This window comes from Nannobrachium achirus (genome assembly GCF_963921795.1).
Source record: "Nannobrachium achirus genome assembly, chromosome: 22".
Classification (NCBI taxonomy): domain Eukaryota; kingdom Metazoa; phylum Chordata; class Actinopteri; order Myctophiformes; family Myctophidae; genus Nannobrachium; species Nannobrachium achirus.
The window spans coordinates 37,173,286-37,199,674 of NC_137829.1; the positions used below are offsets into that span (position 1 = coordinate 37,173,286).

The window sequence follows — 26,389 nt, forward strand, 5'->3', positions numbered from 1 at the left end:
AACACATTTAATTATATACTCATGTTAACTTTATGAACATATACAAATACATTGGACATAAAAAAAAAAATTACTACTATACTAGTCATTAAGCTACTAATATCGACTGACAGAATTAAAGCAGGTCATGTTTGGAATTGTAACAGCTGAAATCAATAATATATTCAGTGTTCCGGTATTAACCTGCGGGCCGCATGAAGTGAAGGTGGGGGCCGCATGTGGCCCCCGGGCCGCCAGTTGCCCATGTACAGTATGGTCTACATATTGTTTACTTTAACTTCAATAATAATAGCTGTATCCAAAAGAGAATATAAAGTTCTTTATATTCTCTTTTGGATACAGCTATTATTATTGAAGTTAAAGTAAACAATAGAACACAATCAAGTTTTTGCCAGCATTTTTAAGACAAAAAGGCCAATCTCAAAGTAGTGGTATGATATATTGGATTAATTGCTCACTGTATACAGCATAACGTTTACATTATTCAGTCTCATAAAAAAAAGTGTCATGTGACAGGGTGCATAAATGGGTCTTTTTGGCACAGCCTGGCACATTTTCACAGAGCAATGGGAGACGGCGTCACAGCCCCTGCTCAGCGGGGCATGGGGGTGGGGCGGGGGCGGGGGGTTAGGGGGTACAAGGCAAGCCTGGCAGGGAAACGAAGGTCTACATCCTGTCATGGTGGTGGCTGCGGCCAGGGGCGTCACACCAAATTCTGGGCCCTGGGTACAAGGATTCACTGCGGGCCCCCCCCCCATGAATGTTAACTATTGAAAAATAGCAGATATACAAGCTCACAGCGCGGCACCGAGTGCCGCGCTGCGAGCTTGTAGATCTGCTATTTTTGAAAAATCGTGAAAATGTGTGCCAAGAAACCTATGTTTCCATGTCAGTGATGCTCAAACTTTTTCATGTGAAGGACCCCCCCCCATCTCAAAATATTTAGTTCCAGGGACCCCCAGAAGCAAAATTTGAGTTACAAATGTTCACTTAAAAAATACATATATTCAAAGATTTGCGCACATTTTCACGACTTTTCAAAAATACCAGATCTACAAGCTCGCAGCGCGGCACTCGGTGCCGCGCTGTGAGCTTGTATATCTGCTATTTTTCAATAGCTAAAGTTACTAGGGCCCCTCCGCCTTGGGCCCTTGTAACTCAGTCCCACTTTCCTACCCCTTGTGACGCCCCTGGCTGCGGCTAATTGTTTCCCGGAGACCAGTGGCACACCAGACAGCCAGGGCTAATTAGGATTCCGAAACAATTCCGACCTGCCAGACGAGATTGTTCAAATTCACCCTGAGTAAAGGCACACTGGAGCAAGGGGGAGAATGACTTAGCAAAGATCCACCGTGTGGGAGCTATTCCCTTAACCCAGTGGTTCTCAAACTTGGGGTGGGGACCCCAAGTGGGGTCCCCAAATTATTTTGTGGGGTCCCCAGATGATTCGCTTAATGTCATTTCTTTCCTCACTCAACGGTAAACAATCCAACACACAGTATGAGAGTATACAGGGTATCTGCACATATTATAAAGTGACAACTTAAGGACTTTCAAGACCGTTTTAACACCAAACTGGCCAAACTGTCAAATGCTAAGTAAGCAAGAGGCGAACATTGTGAAAATAGCCAATCTACATGCTCACAACGCCTAGCAGTGCGAGCATCTTTAATACTATGCTTTTAATGTTTATTTATTTTATTATATGGAAATGACTTAAAAAGAGAAGTTCTGAAAAGGTTCATGTACAGGTAGCAGATTGGAACTGCACAGTAAGGACATCACAGGTAGAGGAAGTGGCTAGTTGGGCTGTGCATATGTGCTAGGCTATAAACCAATAAACCAACAATATTGGCCTAAATGTACATCGTAAATGCCTGCCCTATAGCATTCAAAATCAGCTTTTGCAAAGCTCTGGAAGCCTTTCTACTGTTAAGAATGAAATTAAATGTTTACTGATGATGTGTCCCTGTATTGTTTTTAAGGGGCTTGGTGAGTTTCCAGGTTGGACTTCTTTCACTCCTGACATCACAACCTTGTGCAGCCTAGCCCATGGGTCTTCAACAGGGGGTCCGGGACCCCTAGGGGGTCCTCAGAGTTACTACAAGGGGTCCTCCAAATCTTTGTGTGATAGAAAGTTTTTTTTCACCAAACAATAAAATAATCAAGTCGAATCAGCGTAAAGTACTGCCACTTCGCTTAAAGTTATACCATGTAACTTTTTTTATAAAACAAATCTTAAATCGCTAAAGTTTTAGAACACCCACTCCGTTATTTTCAGCTTCTGAAGCCTTCTCTTTATATATTTTCTTCTAGCAGTGACAGGGGCGGGATCTCCCGGCAAAATTACGTCATCATACACTACCGGCCAATCACAGCGAGGGTTATACACTGCCGGCCAATCACAGCGCATCTTGAAGTGGGGTCGCTAGCTATCACAATAGGGCGGCCATATTTGTAGGCGCCCGTGTGTCTCTATCTATACTCGGGTGAAACACTCCGTTTCTCCGGAATGCCTGAACGCACAGGAACCAGGGACCCCTCCAAAGATAGATCTCGGTGAGGTGGAGGCAGAAGCGGGGGTGACGCGGGGGTGTGAGGCCCGGTCCGCGGCGAAAAACGGCCGAAAGACGCGGACGCTACTGACCACTAGTTGAGCAACTTACACAGTATAGCTTTAAGTAAAAGCTCATACGCTCAATATTCTTGTCTAGTTATCAATGGTAAAACTTGTTTTATTTAATTAAAGAGAGTTTTACTAAAAAGTAATCCAAAAGTAACTGAAAGTAACTAGTAGTTACTTTTTAAATTGTGATAATCAGATTACGTTACTGACTACATTTTCTTTCCAAGTAACTTGTAACTGTAGGGGATTCCTTTTTAAAAGTAACCCTAACAACCCTGCTCTCAACTAAGGGGTCCTCGGCCTGAAAACGTTGAAGACCCCTGGCCTATATCGTTAAATCATAGGGGAGGAGGAAATAGCCAATATCTGTTCAAACACTGTTTTCTAGCTATATAGTATAGTATTTTTTATTGAGAATAACTAATTATAACATTATAACCTACTGTTTTTCCCCACATTATTTGAATTTATTTCTATTCAAATGACATTCAAATTAATAATATTTTCAGGGTTTGATAAATGAAAGCACCATTCATAAAAAAATAAAAAGGCAAGTTACTATTATCTCACAGCTGGGCTTCTGTTTTCTTTCTTTTCCCCCTTTTTGGACAAGACACACAGAAGGCTTGTACTGTGCTGGCATTATTCCGTTACATGAATTTGTGGGCTCGACCTCAAACTCACAAACTGTCATTTGATGTCCCTCCTCCTCTCTCCTGCCCATCTTTCATGCCTATTTACCACCAGTACCAAAAAACGTAATAAATTAAAAACTAAAATCTATGTGAACGCTAACCCAGCCAGCACGGTCAGGACCCGGACCAATCAGTGACGTCTCGATTGGGGCCAGATCAAGTCAAACCATGACTAGTCAGATCTGGCCTAGAATATCACCTGATTTTAACCAACACAATCCTGCCCACGAAAACGGACGTCCTGGATTAATCAGAGAGGGTCCGATCGAGGCCAGATAAATATCATAACGAGTCAGATATGCCCCAGAATATATATGCTCATATTTCAACTAACATTACAAACAATAACAATAATCCTGTCAAACAAAAAAGTCCATATGATGTCCTGGTAATAACGTCAAGATCATCCCCATTTGGGCTGTGATCTGGCCTAGTTCTGAACATCACCGGAATCACCGGAGGACGTTATCATAACTGCGTCTAGTCTGCAAATTGGCTTTTAACAACGGTGGGCATTAGGCATGATTTATTTTCACACCCCGGAAATAGCCACTCTACACGCTCACAATGCGCCGTGTCCGTGACACGTTGGTTGTGAGCTTGTAGATCACCACTTTTTGGCACGACACGGGCGCATGACGTAGCGTGAATGAGGCTTTAGCGGATAAACCACACAGAACCAGCAAGCTGTATGACAGCTGCTGTATGCCATGCTGCGGTTCTTTTGTACATTAAGTGCTGTAGCCACTGCCAATCAAGTCACGCATGGGGGGAATGAGCCAGGACAGATAGGAGGTGCCAAATGGCACGCTACAACCATGTCAGTTTCTCCAACTGTAACACATAACTGGTAAGATTACATTTGTGAAACAGTGACAGTCTCATACCGGTATAATATTATTATTAGCTACTCAAGGTCTAAACTCTAAAGCCTAGTTTATACATAGTCACACGGCGTTGTCACTCACCGCAAATAATAGTTTTGAAGATTTGTTGACAGGAACTGGGGGGAGAGATGGGGAGTGACACGCGGCAAAGGTCGTCCGGATTGGGAATCGAACCGGCGACGCTGCCAGGCATCCATGCCTATGTGGCAATGCCTAAGTGGTATGCGCCTGGACCAGTAGGCCAGCAGGCACTCTCAAATAATAGTTTTAAAGTCAGGTCTTTTCAACAAGCGACACCTGCATGTGACGAAGCATACCGTAATTTGAACGACTGTAGATCTTCTCCATCGCTGGAATTGATGACATAAGACACTGGGTCTGACCACGTGAGACCCAGTGGTGGAAAAAGTACTCACATATTTTACTTAAGTAAAAGTATCAATACTGTAATATAGAAATACTCTGTTAGGGTGCCCTCACACCAAAATACCTATGAGAGTGGAATCCGTGTTCCGCCAATGCATTTCAATGAGAAGGGAGCATTTTTTGCAGAAATCCTCTGCTGGCATGAAACCGCTTCACTCTCATTGAAATGCATTGGCAGAACGCGGATTCCACTCTCATAGGTATTTTGGTGTGAGGGCACCCTTACAAGTAAAAGTCTGGAATTCAAAATGTATTTGAGTAAAAGTATGAAAGTGTTGGCATCAAAATGTACTTAAAGAACCAAAAGTAAAAGTACAAAATGTTTGAAAATAGCAGATCTACAAGCTCACAACGCGTCGCGATGCGATGCGTTGTGAGCTTGTAGATCGGCTATTTTCAAATAAGCCACGTTATAAAATAGGGCTAAAGTGGTTTAAGTATATTTTTATGATATTATAATTTATATCTCCAAAGTAACTAGTAACTAAAGTTTTCAAATAAATGTAGTGGAGTAAAAAAATACAATATTTGGATCCAAGATGTAGTGGAGTAGAAGTAAAGTATTGGAAATTGGAAATACTCAAGTACAAACACCTCAAAATTGTACTTAAGTACTGTAAGTAAATCTACTTAGTTACTTTACACCACTGGTGAGACAGATAGATAGATAGATACCTTTATTATCCCACGGGGGAAATTCAGTTGCCCAGAGGCAGCACAGCAGTTAACACATATGGTGCCAACCCCGAGTTTCCCGAGTTTGTATTGGTACTAGTGCTGTGCCAACCCCGAGTTTCCCGAGTTTGGGCCGTTTTTTTTTCTTTTTTTTTTTTTTTCTTTTTTTCAAAATTTTTTTTTTCAAATTTTTTTTTTGGACCTCCAGAAATGTATTAGGCATGATCGCGATCGCGAAATTGCATGTTTAACCCCCATACCAACCCATTCTTTCAAACATGGCAGCCATGTTTGTTTACATCTGAAGAAAACATAATGGCTGATAAATCATGAATGCCTGAACGGATTTCCAAGCGGATTTTTTTGTTTGAAAGCTGTGAACAGCATCTACACACGTGGTGCATCATCTAGGCATGGGCGTGCACTTTTTACACACTTGCACAATTACATGGAAGTCTATGGTAACCATGGCAACGCGAGACATTGAAGAGAAAAAAATCATTGCAACATAAGTGTTAAGGTTACAAGTTACATAGAAGTAAGAAAAAGAAAAAGAGTACTGTAGTGTACAGTCCAAAGAGCAAGCACAAAAAAAAAGATAAATAAAACATAAAGTGTCGAAAGCTATTGCAAAAAAAAGAAGAAGAAGAATATATACATAAAGTGACCACGAAACATTCAACGCTCAGTCTCACACCAGGCCTGAGAGGGCCATTAGACAAAACATGCATCTGGCGAGTAGCCTACATAAGACCGGCACGTTCAAGGGAAATAGCAATAAGCTCAACAGGACCCCTCTTTTCAATTTCCTGCACCAGTTTCCTCCCCCTGCTTTATTTCGTGCAGGGACCTGTAAAGTTGTGGCCACAAAGGCAGAAGTGCAACATTGAGCTGATACGGCAGTAATGGCACCACAGAGTGCCAAACGAGGAAACCGGTTCTGTCAAAGGCAATATCTGTGATAATGATCACAATAAAGAAGCACAGTAGTGATTTCAAACAGTGTTATGAGGATTCTTTCCCCAGGTTCCCTAGGCCAGGTGCCCAGTAGAACTATAGGGACCTTGTATGGAAAGGACTGCAGGCCTATATCAAAGTCAAATCCTGGGTGTACAGTACATAGAACCACAGATTAGGGACAACTTCATGTATTTACATACTAGTTATCTAGGAAACAATATCAGTTGCTTAAAAAGAAAATACTCTTATGGAAATGACTTAGAATGACAAAGGTTCTCCATAACAGCTGAAAAAAGCAGCTGTCCAGGTATAGTCAGGGGCGTTATTTCGCGCTATATTAGTCTAAAGGTGCCAAATTTTGCACAGATGTAGTCACAGCGTCGCCACAGCGGCCAAATCAAGTTGGGCTCCTATTGACTTTCTATACAGGAGGAAAATACCCAGAAAGAAATCTGCTTTAAGTAGGATGTGATGGGTCTAACTAGGGGTTTGTCATGATGCTGAATCCATTGCAAGCATTTGTTTTGCACAAAAAACATTCCTTGGGCTATAAATGGCTCAAGAAAACGCCCACAAAACGGTGAAAAGTGATGACTCATCACTTTTCATCACTAAACCATCGTTTTCTGGGGCCATTTATAGCCCAAGGGATGTTTTTTGTGCAAAACAAATGCTTGCAATGGATTCAGCATCATGACAAACCCCTAGTTAGACCCCTCACATCCTACTTAAATACCCAGAAAAAAGACATGTTTTTCTGGGTATTTTCCTCCTGTATAGAAAGTCGATGGGAGCCCAACTTGATTTGGCCGCTGTGGCGACCCCAAAGGTCGTCGACTCGGGCGCCCTAGCTAAATCATTAGAGCATGCCATGGGCTACATCTGTGCAAAATGTGGTGCTTTTAGACTAATATAGCGCAAAATGGGCATGTTATCTATCTCCCTAACGCCCCCGACTAGTATGAAAGAATCGCAACATCATGAGTGGATGAATCTGCTAGTTGTACTGTACTTGGTATATATACAGTAATACTGGGCTATACTGTAATTGTACATATTATATACAGTAATACTGGGCTGTACTGTAAGTGTACATAGTAAAAGTGTTGCATTGAAATCCAATACTCACTACTCTGGAAACCCTTCTGCTGTTACACATGCTATTGTTTCTACTTATCAATGAACAGTCACATAGACTGGCGGAGGGATGGACGGCCGGACAGACAGACAGACAGACTGAACTACAGAGCACTACTAGTAAGACGCCTCAGGGCGACAACGCCGACAAGCGACGAGCCATGTCTTGGCCATCTGTCCATTGATGTATATCGGACCATTTACCCATACAGTATATGGAGATCCATGTACTGTATATGGAGATATGCTGTGAGACCCCAATCCTATGACGTCTATCACATCTGACATTATACATACAATCCCTTTTATGCCCATACATGGAGATCCCTGTCTGAACCAACCACACAGATACTGTATGAGCTCAGCTGTCTTCCTCTATATATGGGCATTCCCATATGAAGTCCTGATAGATATGGGCTTAATATTGATGACATCGCATAGCACCAACAAGCTAGCCAGATGTATGGAGAACCGGGACGACCTAGAGAGATTTCGAGAATGAAACAACACAAGGAACAAGCAGTTAGGAATCCTTACAAACTTTGAAATGTCTGGACTAAGTGATTCATGGATTTCTGTTCTTTTTGGTCCCGATGAAAAAACTAATTTCACTTTTGGGTTTCTAGATGAAAAAGTTGTTTATTCCTGCTCTATTTCATTAAAAAATAAATAAAACAAATAACCTCTGTCAGACAATATTTTTGACTTGCAGTTCATAGCTTTCAGATGCTAAACAAACAATGGTTTAAGATTTTTCTTATTTCCATTAAATTAAGCCTTTTAGATAAGGTGAGAAATCATTTCATACATACCCTGTTAAATGTTGCACTTGGAAGTTGGCAGGCATTGTTTGGCCCGTGTGCACGTCCGTGCGCGCGAGAGAGAGAGCATCACTAATTAGCCTCGTAAAAGTTTACACACAGAAAGATGTCAACCGACCTGGCTTTTCCACATCTAACGTTGTCATGGGGACCAGACACAACAACACCCAACCAACATTTACAAGTATAATTATTTACAGATGTTATTTCTTAGACTAAGAACCGGACTGCCAATTCCCCAATTTCCTCTCACACATATGTTTACTCTATTTCTTGTCATGCAAATGTACGTACACCCTTTGTATCAGTACTACTGACATAATATCACAATGTCAAAATGACTCTGTCATTAAAGCTAATTACTTATTTGGCCATGCTAGCGGCTTCATTTTTGTTAAAACTGTTAAATTGACAGCGCTTTTACAAGGAAACTCTTATAAAAGACTCTGACAGCTAAACATGAGCTGACCAGATGGATTTATATTTGCGGTTACAAAAATCTGAAACAATAATAGTTTAATGGACCTACCCTTTAAGATAGAAAGTATTTTATTGTTTCCCCCCAGAAATAAAAGAGTGGCCTCAAGTAGTGTCACCCACAGAAGATAACCTTAGCAGAGCTTAGCAGCACACAAGGTTAACTGTGCAAATCTGTGTTATTGCAGAGGGTGGTGGAACCAATAGCCCTATCCCAGCTGGAAACATTCCTGGAGTATCACATTGCCATTATTGGAGTGAAAATATTCCTGCTCCATTTTCGGGAGGCTCCCGTTCCAGTTTCCCATCCCGCACAATTCCTTAACAATAATGTTTTCCTGCTCTAGTGTTTCAACGAAGAAGACCTCGATCAGTCTCTTTCCTGGAACCCTCGTGAGTGAGATAGGCTACTCTAAGTGAACAACACCCCACTGTTTTCTGTTTCTCTCACTGAAAGGCAGTGTCCCTGGATAAGCATATCAGCTAAATAAATACCTACCTAAAGTCAAAAGTTATAAATGGACCCACGCCTCTACACAAACCACAAAGTAGAGTCAATAATGAATGAACGACATGATGACAAAGTGACAACTTTCTCTCATTTTTGTGACAAAACAAACAAAAACTAAATGAGTAGCAGTTATATCTATAGCTGCTCATAAATGCTTAAGGCCAAGGGAGCAGAGATTGCATGTGGCAGACTGCAATCACCATCTCTGCCTTCACGGCACAGAGGGGACCCTTCCACCCAGCAAGCATTTTGATTAAAACAACAAACCGCAGGCCTGCGACTCATCTTCCTTGTTCATGGCTATGGATTGATAGTTCCATACACTGTCAAATCTTCGGTGTTGGTTTAACTCTGAAACTTAGGAACCATATTGAATAGACTGTTCCATTTGTACAATGTCAGAGTTAGAAATGGATTCAGATCCATTTTGTTCGATTTGTGTAGTAAGGGCCCATGTGTAGACTTATATTAGCGCTCAGGGTTTTGTATGGTCCATATAGCATTAGTGGAGTTCTCCCTAACTCCACTAACGCTATGGACCAGAGCTAGGTTTCGTTGCGCATCGTGACGTTGTATTGTTGTGTCTTGTGTACTACAGCATTTGTTTCTGTTATACCACGTGTACCTGGAGATTTGACATGATTTCGTCGTGGACTGGATTGCATGTTAACCGGTCTGTTCTGGACATCATGCATTAGGCTTCTGTGGGAAGAGAAGACAGAGAGGTTAAAGACGATTACACATCTAAACCAGTAAGACTCCCTAATCGGGAGATAAGCGACCGTCAGGTCGCAGCGTGATTTTAGGGCAAAATGTGTAGGAGCAGTGTCCAAAAATGTGTTTGAAAAAATCGGCCAGATGGTGGCGCTATATGGGACAGATCCATGTTGATGACATGAGTGTATACATACTGTGTACCGATTTGCGTGATTTTAGGGCAAAATCTGTAGGAGCAGTGTCCAAAAATGTTTTTGAAAAAATCGGCCTGATGGTGGCGCTATATGGGACAGATCCATGTTGATGACATGAGTGTAGACATACTGTGTACAGATTTGCGTGATTTTAGGGCAAAATCTGTAGGAGCAGTGTCCAAAAATGTGTTTGAAAAAATGGGCCTGATGGTGGCGCTACATGGGACAGATTCATGTTGACGTCTCTCTTGGCGCCGCCGAGGCGGACGCATGTGTACCGGCCCCGGCTCTCCCGGTTGCTCCTAGCCCGAGTTACGGCATTTTATGTGTGCTGCAGTGGCGGGGGTCCTCCACTAGGGGCATCCATTCTGGAGCACCAGGAGTCGGTGGTCCCCAGGAATTCCCCGTGAACAGCCCCGTTTGGGTGGACATTTGGTCATTTTTGCAGTTTTTGGCGGCGGTGGAAGGGGGTCCCTGGGGGTCCCTGGAGCTCCGGGGGTCCCTGGTGGGGTGGAGGTTGTGGATTGGCAGGCAAGGAGTGTGTGTGCAAAGTTTGGCATGGATTGGGGTAACGGTGGCGGAGATACGAGTTTGGGAAAAGTGTGACATGACGGTCAGACTGACTGACAGACTGACTGACTGACTGACTGACAGACAGCCGGTGGAGGTTTTGGTAGTAAATGCGACCTGACGGTCGCAATTAAAAAATCTAAAAAATACAACTTAATCAAGCATCGATATATTGGAAGCAGACTTATATTGTTCTTGATTTCAAGCACAGATACAAAAAGACGAAGCATCATTTATCAAACCCTTATTTAACTCAGAGTGAGGTCCCCTTGAGATTAGAAATATCTTTTCCAAGCCATACTTTGCCAAGGAATGCAGAGACAGCTTCCAGTGCTGTTATGCTCAAAGCCTGTTCACAATTGAAACTCTCTATAGAGAGACAAACTCTTTTAGTGTTTTAGCTTTGTGACATCCTCAGAAATGTCCTCACCTCACAACCAGGACAGATTTGTTTGAATTATCCCCCCTCCCCCTCCTTTCTTTCTCGCAAATTCATTGTTATGCCAATTCCTGAATTCCCCCACACACTTAGTTAGTGGTCTGGTCACCGCTGATCTGTTGGTTCACCTGCCAGTGAGGAGTTTTACCAAGAGGATGCAGCAGGAGTGGCTAGGACACTGGGCGGCAGTGGCTGAGGAGGGCCATCTTGGAATCCAAAGGTTCAAGGTTTGAACCCCTGTGTGTGTGTGTGTGTGTGTGTGTGTGTGTGTGTGTGTGTGTGTGTGTGCGCGTGCGTGTGTGTGTGTGTGAGACTGTATGTGTGCGTGCGCGTGCAGGCTTGTGTGTGAATGCATGCCCACATGAAAGTGTGCTTGTGTTTCTGTGTGCACGATATTATTTTCATCGGATCGTCGAATCAAAGTGACCTTAAAAAAAAAAAAAAAAAAAAAAAAAAAAAGTTTCATGAATCTGCACTAGGTGGTATTTTTCATCAGTGTGAACCAAAGCGTGTCCCGGCGGTGGCTATCTCCCAGGTCCCAGAATGGACCCCCCGTTGGTGTGAGCTGTTGAAGAACAGGGGAGGAACAGGGAGGGAGGGAAGCCCGTGCATGCAGGAGAGACACCTGCATGTCGTGCATGTGCTAGCTAGCGCGTACATCCTGTTGAGAAGGCCTGTTTCCCTGGAGACCAGGGCCAGAGATCCCAGCAGGGGTCCAGAAAAGATCCCAGGGGCGTCAATTGGGTATGGCAGGGGTATGCAGCTGCCATACCCTGGGTCCAGGGGGGAAAATAAAAGTTACTTTTAAATATAAATCCATGAATGCCTCTTTGTCTATCTATTATGTTGTTAAATTACAGTAAAATAACTACAAATGCAAATTTAACAAAATGGTCACTTTAACAAGGTATTATAATTATATTCTCCACACTTTTATTCTCCCTATCTTGACAAAATGGTATATTCCCAGGTTCCGCAGGTCAGCTGCACAGGTGCAATTCATTATTGTTAAGCTGCACTTGAACAACCATTCCAGGCTGTCATATCCAGCCCAAGAAATCGTAGAAACGGGGGAAAAATAGAATGTACTTCTTAAAATAAATGTATCATGCCTGTTGCTAAGGTATGACTGGTGTCACACCAGACATGTTGCCATACCTTAGCTTTTTCTGAACTGACGCCACTGAAAGATCCGCCATAGGCTCTTCAGTGCCGTGAAGTAGCAATACTAGACTAAAATGTAGAAATGCTCTGTTACAAGTAAGACCTGTAATTAAAATATAATTCAGTAAAAAGTATAAAGGCATTGGCATTGACATGTAGTACCAAAAGTAAAAAAGTGGACTACTCATTATGAATGGCCTATTTAATCACCTTTCTTTTTAAAATTCTTTCAAAATCTTTCAAAAATTACATTGTAGATCGTCTGTTTTTGAATTGCCAAAGTATAAATTAAGGCTTAAGTAAATTCAAGTTTAGTAAAAAGAGTACAAAATATCAATATTTGCCTTTAAGTTGTAGTACAGTAGAAATATAAATATTGAAAAATGGAAATACTCAAGTAAAGTAAAAGTACCTCAAAAGTGTACTCAAGTAGGCATACAGTACTTGAGCAGTGACTTTCCATCACTGTTCAGTGCCTTAGAGATAATATTGTCTCTGTCGGGTGCAAACCTCATATGTCCAACACTGTTACTTTTCAGGATTCAAATTCAAAATGAACAAAAGTTGCAAAAGATCTGCAAGCTCAGAACGTGTCGCTTCGCGCAGCATTTCGAGCTTGCAGATCTGCTACTTTTGATGCGTATGTGTGGCGCTGTACTGATCCAGTAGGGCGTTCATTTACAAAAAAAACTAAAAAAGTTAGAATATGGAGATAGGAGGTTTCTGTCCTGCAGAGACAAGAGGTATGGTTGACTGGGTCTCTTTGCTGTCATACATACAGAGTTTGTTAGATAATAGTCAGAGTGTGGTTAGAGCAGTGATATATGATACATACATATACATTATATATACAAGTGATATATCTTTTGTTAAATTAAGTGTTAAATAGCTCTATATTCTGATCGCAATCAGCCGTCTTTCCAGCTCTTTAGTAAACAGAACAATACTTTTCAGATACCAATTATATCCAGTTAGGAGAGAGAAGCATACAGGATACAGGATAAACAATTGAAATTCAGCGTAATGACACAAAGAAGTGAGCAGACAAAATTGGAACTGGAACACTGGAATTCAAGCTGATAAATGAGTTCTCTCTCATGATTGGATACAATTGAGAATTTGGCAACTATAACATTATGGAGCTTTCACTTTTTTTACAACAATTCTTTGTATGTGTTTTAAACCCCAACATATCACTTAGACTACCTTTAAATCTTACACATTTATACCACTGAGGAATGGGTAAAAGTAGTTTAGTTGTAGTTTAGTTGTTTAGTTTATTTGATCAACTAACTCACAGTAGCAAGCATACGTTTATATAAGTCATACATCCACAAATAGTACAATATGGCACAACTTCCAATCCACACTGTATGCAAAGATATGTCTTAAGTTGCCCTAATATCACTACTATCATAGGAATAGGAATGCCAAGTGTTCAAACATAATTGGGAAGAGGTAAACAAAAACCATAGTAGAAATTGCCTACTACCATAGTAGAAATGGCACAGACCCCCATCTCAAAATATTTAGTTCCAGGGACCCCCCAGAAGCAAAATTTGAGTTACAAATGTTCGTTTAAAAAAATACATATATTCAAAGATTTGCACACATTTTCACAACTTTTCAAAAATAGCAGATCTACAAGCTCACAGCGGATACTTTAGCTATTTTTCAATAGCTAAAGTATCCACCTGTTTCCGCGATAATTTACTGTAGAACTATCTGTGGGACGCTTCCGGAGAACAGCAGACATACAAGCTCACGTCGCGTCGCAAATGCAACGGTTGTGAGCTTGTAGATCACTCTCAGCTGCGACGCCGGAAACCGCCGCACACCTTCTGCGCTAATGCACGATGGGATTTTGGAAACTTGTGGATAAAATAACGAAGGCCCCTCCACCTTGGGCCCTAGTAACTCAGTCCCACTTTTCCCCTCCTTGTGACACCCCTGGATGAGCGCCTCTAGCTTTATGCTAAATGCTGTTCTGAGTGGAACCAGAGTCAAGGGCAGCTTTAAACCTATAGGAAGAAGAGCGTCTCTGCAGGTGGAAACCTCGTATCTCCAAAACTGTTACTTTTCAGGATTCAAATGAGAAAATAGCGAAAGCTGAATCCACAAGCTCAAAATGTGTCGCGCGCCACCCCTCGAGCTTGCAGATCTGCTACTTTTGATGTTTCTATACGTTGCAGTTTGAAGTAGGGCATTAATTTATAGCGGAAAATACTCTCACGAATGTTATTGAGGAGATGAGAGGTTTCTGCCCGACAGCAAGGAGAGGTTGTGTGTGTGTGTGTGTGTGTGTGTGTGTGTGTGTGTGTGTGTGTGTGTGTGTGTGTGTGTGTGTGTGTGTGTGTGTGTGTGTGTGTGTGTGTGTGTGGGTGGGTGCACCCTGCAGGGAGGTTATTCCTTCCATCCTCCATCTCCCAGAGGAGAGGAGAGGGGAGAGGGGAGAGGGGAGAGGGGAGCAGGGACAGATGCATCATGCAGCCATCAGGTTGCTGTGTAGATGCTGTTAGTAGAGACCTCTGCTGTCTGGTCCAGGGTCATCACCATGCTAGCTCGGGATTTTTAGTATTCAAATTATTCAACCTCAAAGTATTCGAATAGTCGCATATTCGACAGGACTGGCCAAACTGTCAAATATTAAGTAAGCAAGAGGCGGACATTGTGAAAATAGCCGATCGTTGCGAGGCGTTGTGAGCATGTAGATCTGCTATTTTCACAATATTTATCTGTGGAACCGAGTGAAATACCTACAATTCCAAGTGCTTAATGGTCTGGGTGGGGGTCCCCAGTTCAAATATGTTTATTTTGGGGGTCACAGCCTAAAAAGGTTTGAGAGCCCCTGGTATAGAGCATTAACAAATTCATCCACCAGGGGCATTGACAACTCATTCTTATGACTTCCTATCTAGCCAAGTTTTATAAACTATATATATTTTAAAGAGAAAAAATAGCCAATCAACAAGCTCACAAAGTGTCGCAATGCCTTGTGAGCTTGCTATTTGCTATTAGCCTAGAGGCTGGTGTTTAAGTGGTTAATAATTCCAGGATGTGTCTGTCAGGCTGGTACATTGACTTATGACAGTTTCACAGTATAGTTACTTTTGAAAAAAAAAATAAAAGGTAAATAATAACGATATAGGCTGAACGAAAATGCACAGTACAGTGCTACAACATATAATTTGATTGGATTTATTCATTTAATTGCTTGCAACCATCATACATAACATAAGGTAGGTTTAAAAGACAATCAAGGATAAAAAAAAAAGGAAAGTCAAAGACTTATTTCCACTGTGGTCCCCTAGCATAAATAAAATAGAGAATACAACATTTAAAAACACAAACTAAATCAAATATAATACAAATCCCTTATATTCATTGTTCAAGATTCATTGTTCAGAAACAATCCGGAATGCTCTTAGCCCAATAATCTTTTGAATTTATTTTTGTGAGGAAAGCTTTCTTATAACTAGTTTCATCTCTAGTAGTAACAATACATGTCTGGTCTTATGTGATGGCACCACCCACTGGTCACAATATGACATGTTCAGCTTTGATGCCATCACTGGAGCTATACAGTCACTGACTTACAAATATAAATGTTGTTCATAAAGAGATACTATGAATACAGAAGTAGTATAAGTAGATATTTTAAACATGCAGTATAGTGCAGCAGAACATGCTGATTTAAACGTTTTATAATTGACAAAACATTGACTGATATTGGCAGCCATTAGGCCAGGGTTCCCCAATAGGCGGCCCGCGGGCCATTTGCGGCCTGCGGGGGCTACTGTCAGGCCCCCACCAACCCCAGTAATAATGGTGGTATAAGAGCAGCAACAACACTAGTATATCGTCGATGTCAGGTGGAAACATTGTATCTCCAAATGTGTACGTTCTTTCGCAAAGTAAAGCCCTGCTTCATCATTCAAGGCCGTCTCACAAAAGTAGTGAAAACAGCAGATCTACAAGCACACAACGCCTCGCACCGATTGGCTGTTTTCACTAGTTTAAATCATTTTTAAAATGATAAATGCAAAACGAACGGTTTTGGACATACAAGATTTTCACCCGACAACGACAATATCTGAACTGACGCTGGAGTAGCAGGAACGCCACCGTCGCCCCCTGCAATGTTGTGGCCCTCGGCTTGGTACCCTAGACATAATTTGGCCCTTGGGGAAAACTAATTGGGGAACCCTGCATTAGGCCAATAATCAGACAGTGGCCGTGATTATTTTTAAACCACCAGGAGTTACTACAAGTACTGTAATATAGCTAGGATAGGATAGGCAGTCTGTTCAATCTGTTACATTTAGTAACAAAATGATAAGATAAGAGTTTCCGTTTTTAGTTTGCTCTTTCCACAAGATGACTGCATGTTTGTGCGAGCATACAATGTGTATACTATCTGTGTAGTCATTGGCACGCCATGAAAGTGTTATGATTATTTTCACACTTAAATGGAAGTTGCATTTGAAGACTGTTTTCTGTAGCCTTTGCAAATTAAGCTTACATCTTCTCCATGTTAAGAGATTCCACAGCTGTTTTCTTGGACTTACTTTTAGCTTTGGAGAGTCTGTACACAACGAACATGATCCCAATGGTACTTAAAAGAAGTAACACAAATAATACATAGAGAGCTGCTTCAGCATCACCAGCTAAAAGCTCCAAGCCCAAAAAGCTCACCCTGTCCTGGGGGAGAATAGTAGGCACAGGCACAGCTGTCTGCAGGGTTGTATATGGTGCACTTGTAGCTGTAGTGAAAAGGTAACGGAGAGAAAGAAACACAATTAATTGTTCTTATTAATTGCAAACTAGATACGTTTTCAAATGCTGCTTTCAAAGAATGTTAATATGGTCCGAATGCTGTTTCCACCTCGGCTCATATCTGACCATCGCATGTCAACCCTCTCCTACCTTTCCTGTCTTTCTTTTCAAGATTAGATTACATTATTTGTAGTACATAAGAGGATAAAAGAAACAATAAATATATACAATAATCCTAGTACATTTTGAGATGCCTTTGTAAGGTGCTGTGTGCATAGGTCCTACTCTTAAATAACATACCGGTACTCCTATAAAGTATGTTGTTGCTCCTATGTTTTATATTTTTTTCATAAAGCCATCATGTTAGACTTGTATGAAAGATAATGCATGTATGCATGTATGTACTTACAGTATGTGGGGCCTGGGTTTAAAGAATATGGTAGTGTGTGGTGCCCTGTAGTCTTAATAAAACTGAAAATCTGTCAGAATTACTGCTTGCAAAAACCTTGTACAAACTTTACCTTCAGGTTCAGGGTTCAAACACTCATGGGGCCCGAGGGCGGGGTCTGGAAAGCCGTTACAGTTGATGATGGCTGTGTAGCGAGAAGCAGAGCCCTTGGGAATGCGAGGAAGGGTTGGGTCCGAACGGTTCACGAAGAAAAGACCAAATCTCTCTGCAAAGCCAGCAGCCCACTCAAAGTTGTCCATCAACGACCAGGCTGTGTAGCCTCTCAGATCAACCCCGTCCAGTACAAGGGCTGAAAGATTAGACAGTAAAGTCCTTTAGTGATAATTAAGAAACAAAATGTTCACTCTTGGAGTTACAAATGGATGAATTAACACTGAGGCTTTTTACTGTGTGACAGAGTCAGCTATGTTCACTAATGTGCGCATATAAACCTTTAATGCTGAAATGTGTTGCATGACAAATTGAGGGCACCTTTATTGGTGCTCAATGAGGCATTAGTTTGTAAAACAAAACAAAGAATTGTGCAATCCTTTGCATACTTTTTTGTTTTTATGTTACAAACTAATGCCTCATTGGGCAGATGTGACATCAATTAAATTCTCACTTGTACAACCAGTAAGACTCCCTAATCGGGAGATAAGCGACCGTCGGTCGCTTATCTCCACAAATAGGCCAAAAGTTTGTTTTACCAATTATTACACTCTATGTGAACATTTACATCAACAAATCCCAAGTACTATGCAGAACGACCCATTTCAAGTTTTTAATGTACAACAATATTTAGAAAATAGGTCTACAAGGTGACAGTCCTCGTCCCTTATATTCCCATAGGTTATATGGAGATCTCAGTGTTTGTCAGTCCTTGTTCATTTATGCCCATATATGGACATCTCTATATCTACTGTAACAGTCCTTGTCCCTTTATGCCCATATATGGAGATCTCTTAACTGTAAGTCCTTGTCCCTTTTATGCCCATATATGGATATTCCTGATGTCATCAGTATATGAACATATATGGGCTTTCTGATATGCCCATATATGGAGATCTCTTAACTGTAAGCCCTTGTCCCTTTTATGCCCATATATGGATATCCCTGATGTCATCCGTATATGCCCATATATGGGCTTTCTAATATGCCCATATATGGAGATCTCTGTATCTCCATATATGGGTATAAAAGGATACTTCAGGTCTGACATCAGGTTTGTTTATATTGGGTTGCTAGGTTTGACATCACAAACTCTATGGGCCATCTGACCTAGAAATCTATATTTGGGCATAGATGACTCATCGTGACCTCATCACACGTCGACCGCACGTGTGACGTGCGGTCGACCGCACGTGTGACCGACGGACGGCCGGTGGAGGTTTTCATACTAAACTGCGACCTTACGGTCGCAATAAGTCTTAATTAGAAATATTAGAATTACATAATGGATGGCAGAAATTTTAACAAACATCCGACTGCCCTTTTGCTGTATCTACTATACCTTTCAGGGCCTGGTTGATGTAATTTTGGTAGTAGTGTGTTCTGTGGAGGTCGTTGAGGTCTACGGCTCCGCGCTCTGAGATTCCATTCTCGGTGACATAAACAGGTGGGTTTCCATACTCCTCCTTGATAAAATTGAGGATCCTCCTGAATCCAAACGGAGTAATCTTCAGCCAAAAGGAGCCCGATTCGATCCAGCTACGGTCCTGGATAGTCCCAGCGCCCCTGTGGATTAGGTCAGAGACACTGTATTTAGCGCCTATAACGCTGGCCAACTAGACGACCTCGCTCTCATCCATCATCATAAACGACACCTGGTCATTTCCAGATGCACATCTACTGTATGGTAAAGATGTTAACCTCATTCTGGCATACTGTAGTCCTATTAAGTGCTGTCACTCAGGGGCGTCAATTGGGTATGGCAGGGGTATGCAGCTGCCATACCCTGGGTCCAGGGGGGAAAATAAAAGTTACTTTTAAATATAAATCCATGAATGTCCCTTTGTCTATCTCTGCTGGTTATTATGTTGTTAAATTGCATTTAAATAACTACAAATGCAACATTTTACAAAATGGTCACTTTAACAAGGTATTATAATTATATTCTCCACACTTTTATTCTCCCCATCCTAACAAAATAGTATATTCCCAGGTTCCGCAGGTCAGCTGCACAGGTGCAATGAATTATTGTTAATTGAGGCACATTTACTAACATTCCAAGTTTAGCTGCACTTGAACAACTGTTCCAGGCTGCCATATCCAGACCAAGAAACCGTAGTAACGGGATTTTTTTTTTAAAATAAATATTTCATGCCTGTTGCTAAGGTATGGCAACATGACTGGTGTCTTGCACGCGCACGAAGGCGCGCGTGCAAGACACCAGTCATGTTGCCATACCTTAGCTTTTTCTGAACTGACGCCCCTGCTGTCACTCACATTGATGTGTATTTAAATGCAGTGTGATTTTAGTTACAAATAACATTAGTCTCACTCTCACCCTGTCTCTCGACTTAACCACACGAACCCTAGCGTCCCTACAGTATTCTGGGGTAAACATTAAGTGAAAATAGCAGATCTACAAGCTCACGACGCACCACATTGCGACACATTGTGACGTGTTGTGAGCTTGCAGATTGGCTATTTTCACCATAGATATTTGTGTAGACCAACAACAGCAGGGGCCAAAAAGACATCTGGAGGACTCTGGTCAACAAAGTATGTAGAGGGGTTAAGTGGTTCCCAAACACTGGGTCGGGACCCATTTGTGGGTCGCGGATCCATTTTTATGGGTCCCTTGATTTTCGGCTTCCTACATTTTGTTTTGAATTGTTATTATTTCAAAACATAAAAAAAACATCCCCCAAAAAGCTAAGATTTTCATTAAAATGCAACAAAGTCATTTCATTAATAAATAAATGTAAAATCCAAGAAATTCCAACTCATATAGTGCCGCGTCGTGAGCTTGTAGATCTGCTGTTTTCACTAGTTTGGGTCCCAGGCAAAATTCTCTTTTGGGTCTCGACCTAAATAGTTTGAGAACCACTGGTCTAGACTCCAGAGGACTCCCCAAAATCGGCATCGGACTCAATAATCTGGCATAGGTCGGGCTCTATGTAGATTGTAGAATATTTCCAACTCTACTTACCTGTCACCGTCATAATCCTGTCGATCTCCAAAGTCAAAAGGGTAAGCCAGAACAGTGGTGTAATGGTTGAAACCAAAATAATCATGAGTTCCTTTGATCCTCTTGATTTCCTCAGGGGTGAACTCAGGAAGCCTTGGTTAAGTAGTACAATTAGTGTTAGCATTTAAACATTATACGTAAGTCATTTTTCATTTTATGTTTTGTCTTTTTGCAAGTTCTTTCATAAGTTGCAGTCATTTTTTTAATAATACCAGCACATAAACCTCAAAATCTTACCTCGAAGTTGGAAGACCAACAGCAAGACTCCTCTCTCGAATGATGGTCTTCATTACATCATTATAATCTCCATTGAAGATTGGATGGGCAAACCAGCCAATGAAAAACTACAGAAAAAATATAAATATATTTCACCACTGCAGAGATACAGAACGGCAGAGATACAGAAAGATGAGATTCAAATGCCCAGATCTGGTACAAATTCCAATCGCAAATAACTTTAATTTAACCTGTTTTTGGTATCAGATGGGTGCTTTCTTTCTTTCTTTTTTGCACGTAAACAATATTTTGAATTCAAGAAAGGTACCGAAAAGTACTTGAACGTCATTGACAAAGAATAATTCAGGCTTCAAGTGTCCCGACTAAGACACATCTTTGGAAATCAGATTTTGAACCACCTTTCAAACCACCTGAAAATGAGGTTCAAATGGGATTCAGAACAATCAGTTTATTTTGTGTTTAGTTTAAAATTTTTGCTGCCAGTCAATCTGAACATTTACCTTTGCCAGGCCTGGCCTGCAGATAATACTTATGTAAGGGATAATGAATGGCTCCGCGGGGATTGACGGTACATAACAGGCCGAAGGGATGTTATGTACCGTCAATCCCCAAGGAGCCATTCATTATCCCGATTATTACCCGGCTACTAAATAAAATTTATAATTTGCGGTCTGTTATCAGGGAATATCGGACCTCTGATTTCAGCGCTTGACCAATCAGAATCAAGCATTCAAACAAGCCGGGTAATAACTACCTGTAAAACACGCCTGGCTGCATCCACATCCTCTTGTTTATGTGGATTCCGTGGCTCTGCCCAGTCAGAGTTGATGGTGATGGAGATGAGGCCACCTTGCTTTGCACGGTACCTATCATTGTAGAGGTGCCAGGCCTCAGCATGCGCCTTGATTAGGTTGTGACCTGCGATGTACTGCTTACCCACAATGCCTGTAACATGGGATATGGTCATGATTATTATAAAGTGTCTTGGGTGTACAATGTATTCAAAATAGGGCATTCACCAAATATTAGAATATTCGAATATTCGAAAATCAAAGTCACTATTCGATGTTGTTCACCAAAGTCGAATATTCTCTTATTTAATTTTCTTTTTTGATTGTTTTCTCTTTAAAAAATATATAGTTTTTAAAGCTTGGCTAGATAGGAAGTCATAAGAATGAGTTGTCACTGCCCCTGGTGGATGAATTTGTTAATGCTCTATACCAGGGGTTCTCAAACCTTTTTAGGCCGTGACCCCCAAAATAAACATACTTGAACTGGAGATCTCTTGTAGATCTGCTGTTTTTGCTATTTCGGATTTTCTTTTAAATATATTTCATCTATAATGTCATGCCCAAAATAGGGACACTTGGATGAACTTTAAGAATATATCTTTCCGATTCTTTAGCTTGAACCCTAATTTATACACCATAATATGACGGTGTCATTTGCCGAAAAGATCTGTCTTGGCAAGAGACACTGTGTCGAGTATAAATCAAGCTTGAGAAAGTGGTCCATGTTCACGAATAGTAACTATATAGAGCTGCAAAGATTAATAAATTAGTCGACCAGGTGTCAGCTATTACATTAGTTGCTATAGCTTTGGGTTCTCGACAAAACAAGACATTGAGGACATCATCTTGTGCAGAATAAAATAATCCAGATTATCCATGAAATAATTGTTAATTGCAGTCATACTAGTTCCAAGTGAGAATATTGTATATGAAAGCTTCTTGAGACTAAGAACAGATATTCTTTCTTTGTACCTGGAGCAAAGGAGCCATATCCGTAACCAACATTAGCCACAATGTAGGGTTCATTCAGCGTGATCCAGAACTTCACTCTGCCTCCCAGTCGGCTGAACAGAACTTCAGCATAATCTCTGAATCGCTCAACAATTGTGTCATTCTCCCAACCGCCTACTTTCTGAAGAGCCAGGGGAAGGTCCCAATGATAGAGGGTTACCTACACAATGGGAAACATTTAAATAAATTACTGCCTGACACTGAAAATTAACCAGTTAAACCCCATAGTGTTGACAGGACCTCTATAGGTCCGATATAACATCCCTCTACACCACAGGTTAATACCGGAATACTAATATATTATTGATTTCAGCTGTTACAATACCAAACATGACCTGCTACTATCTTAGTAGCTTAATGACTGGTATAGTAGTATTAAAATGTATTTTTTTTGTATGTCCAATGTATTTGTATTTAAATTCATAAAGTTAACATAAGTATATAACTAAATGCGTTGGAAATTAAATCAAAATGTTAGATTTCAGGATTCCAATTCAAAAATAACAAAAATATATTCAGGATTCCAATGCAAAAGAAGCAAAAATAGCCGATCTACAAGCTCAAATCGCATCGCAGCAAAAGTGCAGCAAAACACAAGCTTGCAGATATTGTTTGCTCCAGATTACGGCCACTAGGATGGGTATAATTTCAGCTACAGTTTTTTTAGTTTTCTTATTTTTTTTTAACTGCAGGAGAGACATGGCTCAATCAAACTATTTGGTTGGCCCAGCACTAACCATTCACCCACTGATGCATCCAAAAGGTTTATTCAAGGTAATTCTATGAAGCAAGGGTCTTCAACAGGGGGTCCGGGACCCCTAGGGGGTCCTCAGAGTTACTATAGGGGGTCCTTCAAATCTTTCTCCTTTTTTTATATGAACCCTAGCGTCCACATTCTGAGAACTTTAGCCAAAAATAGCAGATCTACAAGCTCACAACGCCTCGCGCTGTGAGGCGTTGTGAGCTTGTAGATCGGCTATTTTCGGCAAAGAAGTTGGTGTAGAGGGGAAAAAGAGCAGACTAAGTACAGAGTGAAAGGTCAAGTTTATTGAGTATTGACAGTTCAAGTGGTTAAATATCTGAAAACACAAATTGACATGAATCGAAAATACACTGATGATTGTGCCGTCAAAATGATGAAACTATATGGAATCTATGGGTTGTGGGGGTCCCTGCTTCATCTCTCTCTCGACTAAGGGGTCCTTGGCCTGAAAACGCTGAAGACCCCTGCTATAAAGCTTTATGAAACATTTTAACGGTAGTAATTCCAATAGATAACAGAGTAGATGACAGAGTACAGCAACTTGCAATGGGCCTGGTGTACAAGATACACTACACCACTATGATACCCAAGTACCTGTCAAAATACTTTATAAACATTAAGGATGTCCATAATTACAACACCAGAGGCAGCGCCACAGATCACTTTCAACCCAGAGTCAAAACCAACAAAGGGTCAAACTCCTTTTTCTGCTATACCACCAAAATGTGGAAAGCCTTACCGAAGGTCATAAAGGAGTGTGGATCACTAGCATCCTTTAAAATTGCCCTGAAGAATCACTTACAGGCAGCAGCCATTCGCAACTGGTAAAAAACTAACCTAGCCCAACCCTACCCTCCCCTGCCCCTTCTTTGTATATACTGTTTATTTAGACTTACTGTTTTCTTTTTTGTTTTTCTTTACATATCTACTGCATAGTACTGTGTTCTATTTGTCTGTCATTCAATGTTATATGAGATACTTCAATGGTTTCCAGTGGAAATAAGCTTAGTCTTTTCATGGATCTCCTTTTAGTAGACCTTGTACCAGTGAACTGTACCGTCATGAAACTGTACCTTTTCCTATGCAAACTTCTAATAAAGTCTTCAATCAATCAATCAAACCCACAGTCCAAATATAATGTAATGAAAAGACGATTACACGCAGCAACACTGGTTACCTGAGGTTCAATATTGGCAGCAAGCAGCGCATCCAGCAGTCTGTGGTAGTAGTCGAGACCAGCCTCATTGATGTGCTTGTTGGTTCCGTCAGGAAGCACCCTGGTCCAGGAGATGGAGAAACGATAGTGGGTCACCTTCAGTTTCTTCAGGACCTCCACATCTGTGTCAATCTTATTGTAGCTGTCACAAGCGATGTCGGCATTGTCATTGTTGCCCACTCTCAGAGGAGTGTGTGTAAACTTGTCCCAGATACTCAGTCCCTTGCCATTAGCCCTCCAGCTCCCTTCGATCTGGAATAAAAGGAAGGTTAAAGAGGTGGTGCCATGATTTTTCCCCCCTCTAAAACATGATTATCAGGTATTATGATTATACTAGGAGGAAGAGTTTTTACAAAAAAGTATACAGAAAGAGTTAAAATTGGGTTTTTATGTGGCCACACCCCCAGTTCATTAAGTATGCATGGATGTCATGGTGGGTGGTGACCCAGCTGAAGTTAGCCACACCCCACAGTGTTGGGTGAATGGTAATTAGGGGAGGAGTTGATTCTGTGATGTAAAAGTATCTGTGTTTTTTAACTGACACTTTTGACCACAAGGTGGCAGCCTCCAAGAGAAAACAAACAAATACCAAGAGAATACATAATTGCTCATAAAAACCACACCAGGGGGTCCAATGGTGTACTTTCAACCTCCTAGACACATGAAAAACAGAAAAAGTACAAAACTATGTCACCACCTCTTTAAGCTATACGCTGGTAATAAGGAAAAAAGAAAACATTTTGATCCTAGTTTCTAGAATGTATAGGTATTCAGAGTACAATTTCACTCGAAACCTGAACACATCAACTGTACGGTTAAAGAAAAATATGACAATATTTTTTCCCTCAGACTGAATCAAAAATCGTGTTTTGAAAAATACATTGTTTTATTCAAATACATTTTTGTTTATTATCAGCTTTTCATTATTTTTTAAAATCTATTATTCTATTTATCTCAATACCTTTTGTAATATTCTATAAAATCGATGAGTTAGAGTACCGGTAACTGTTGTCCCCCTAGTTGACGGCCAGGTTCAATATCTTATCATTATATTATTACAGGGAACACAGAGGCTGTTGAGAGAGACAGTTTGGTGCTATGTCTTGGGCATGGTAATAGTGTTTTTTCTGTTGTCTCCTATTGTAGGGAAAGCTTTCACTAAAAATAATGGATCGACAAGCTCGCGAGGCGTTGTGAGCTTGTCGATCGGCTATTTTTTGCTAAGGTTTTGCCCACAATACGGCTGCTGGGGTTTAAGTGGTTAAAAGAAAAATACATGTACCTGGTATGCAGCACTAGCAGTGCTCCAGTTGAAATCTTCGGGGAAATGTCCATAAAGTAGCTTCTCGTCATCAGTTATAGGGAATCCGTTGTCCTTCATGATTTGGTGGTAGTAGTGAGCTGAGTATTTCGGTGTCCTGGGTCTATTGGGGTTTGTGAAGTCCACATGGTGAAGTCCAAAACCTAGCGAGTATCCATTGAGCCACTCAAATGAATCCATGAGAGATACAGCTGTGTATCCCCTCACCTTCACACCATCCAGGTTGTGAGCTAATGGAGAATGATTTTAAGAAAATAAATACGAGAATTGTCCACGGAAATAACAGTGTGTGTGACAAGTCAATTAATCAGGCATAAGCATAATACATAGA

At 41.1% G+C, this 26,389-nt stretch overlaps 1 protein-coding gene and 1 long non-coding RNA gene across 2 annotated transcripts in view; both read right to left on the reverse strand.

Moving 5' to 3' along the window:
• LOC308308325 overlaps positions 1-26,389 on the reverse strand; it is an 839,845-nt gene that overhangs the window by 381,438 nt on the left and 432,018 nt on the right. The window lies entirely within an intron of this gene.
• Positions 1-26,389, reverse strand: part of LOC308308106 (lactase/phlorizin hydrolase-like) — a gene marked incomplete at both ends in the record, with an annotated part of 89,929 nt that overhangs the window by 48,642 nt on the left and 14,898 nt on the right. The window contains 8 exon segments of the mRNA XM_080753474.1: positions 17,597-17,833; positions 19,037-19,260; positions 20,681-20,812; positions 20,957-21,063; positions 21,711-21,901; positions 22,720-22,918; positions 24,699-24,989; positions 26,020-26,288. Coding sequence (XP_080609600.1) covers positions 17,597-17,833; positions 19,037-19,260; positions 20,681-20,812; positions 20,957-21,063; positions 21,711-21,901; positions 22,720-22,918; positions 24,699-24,989; positions 26,020-26,288 — 1,650 coding nt within the window.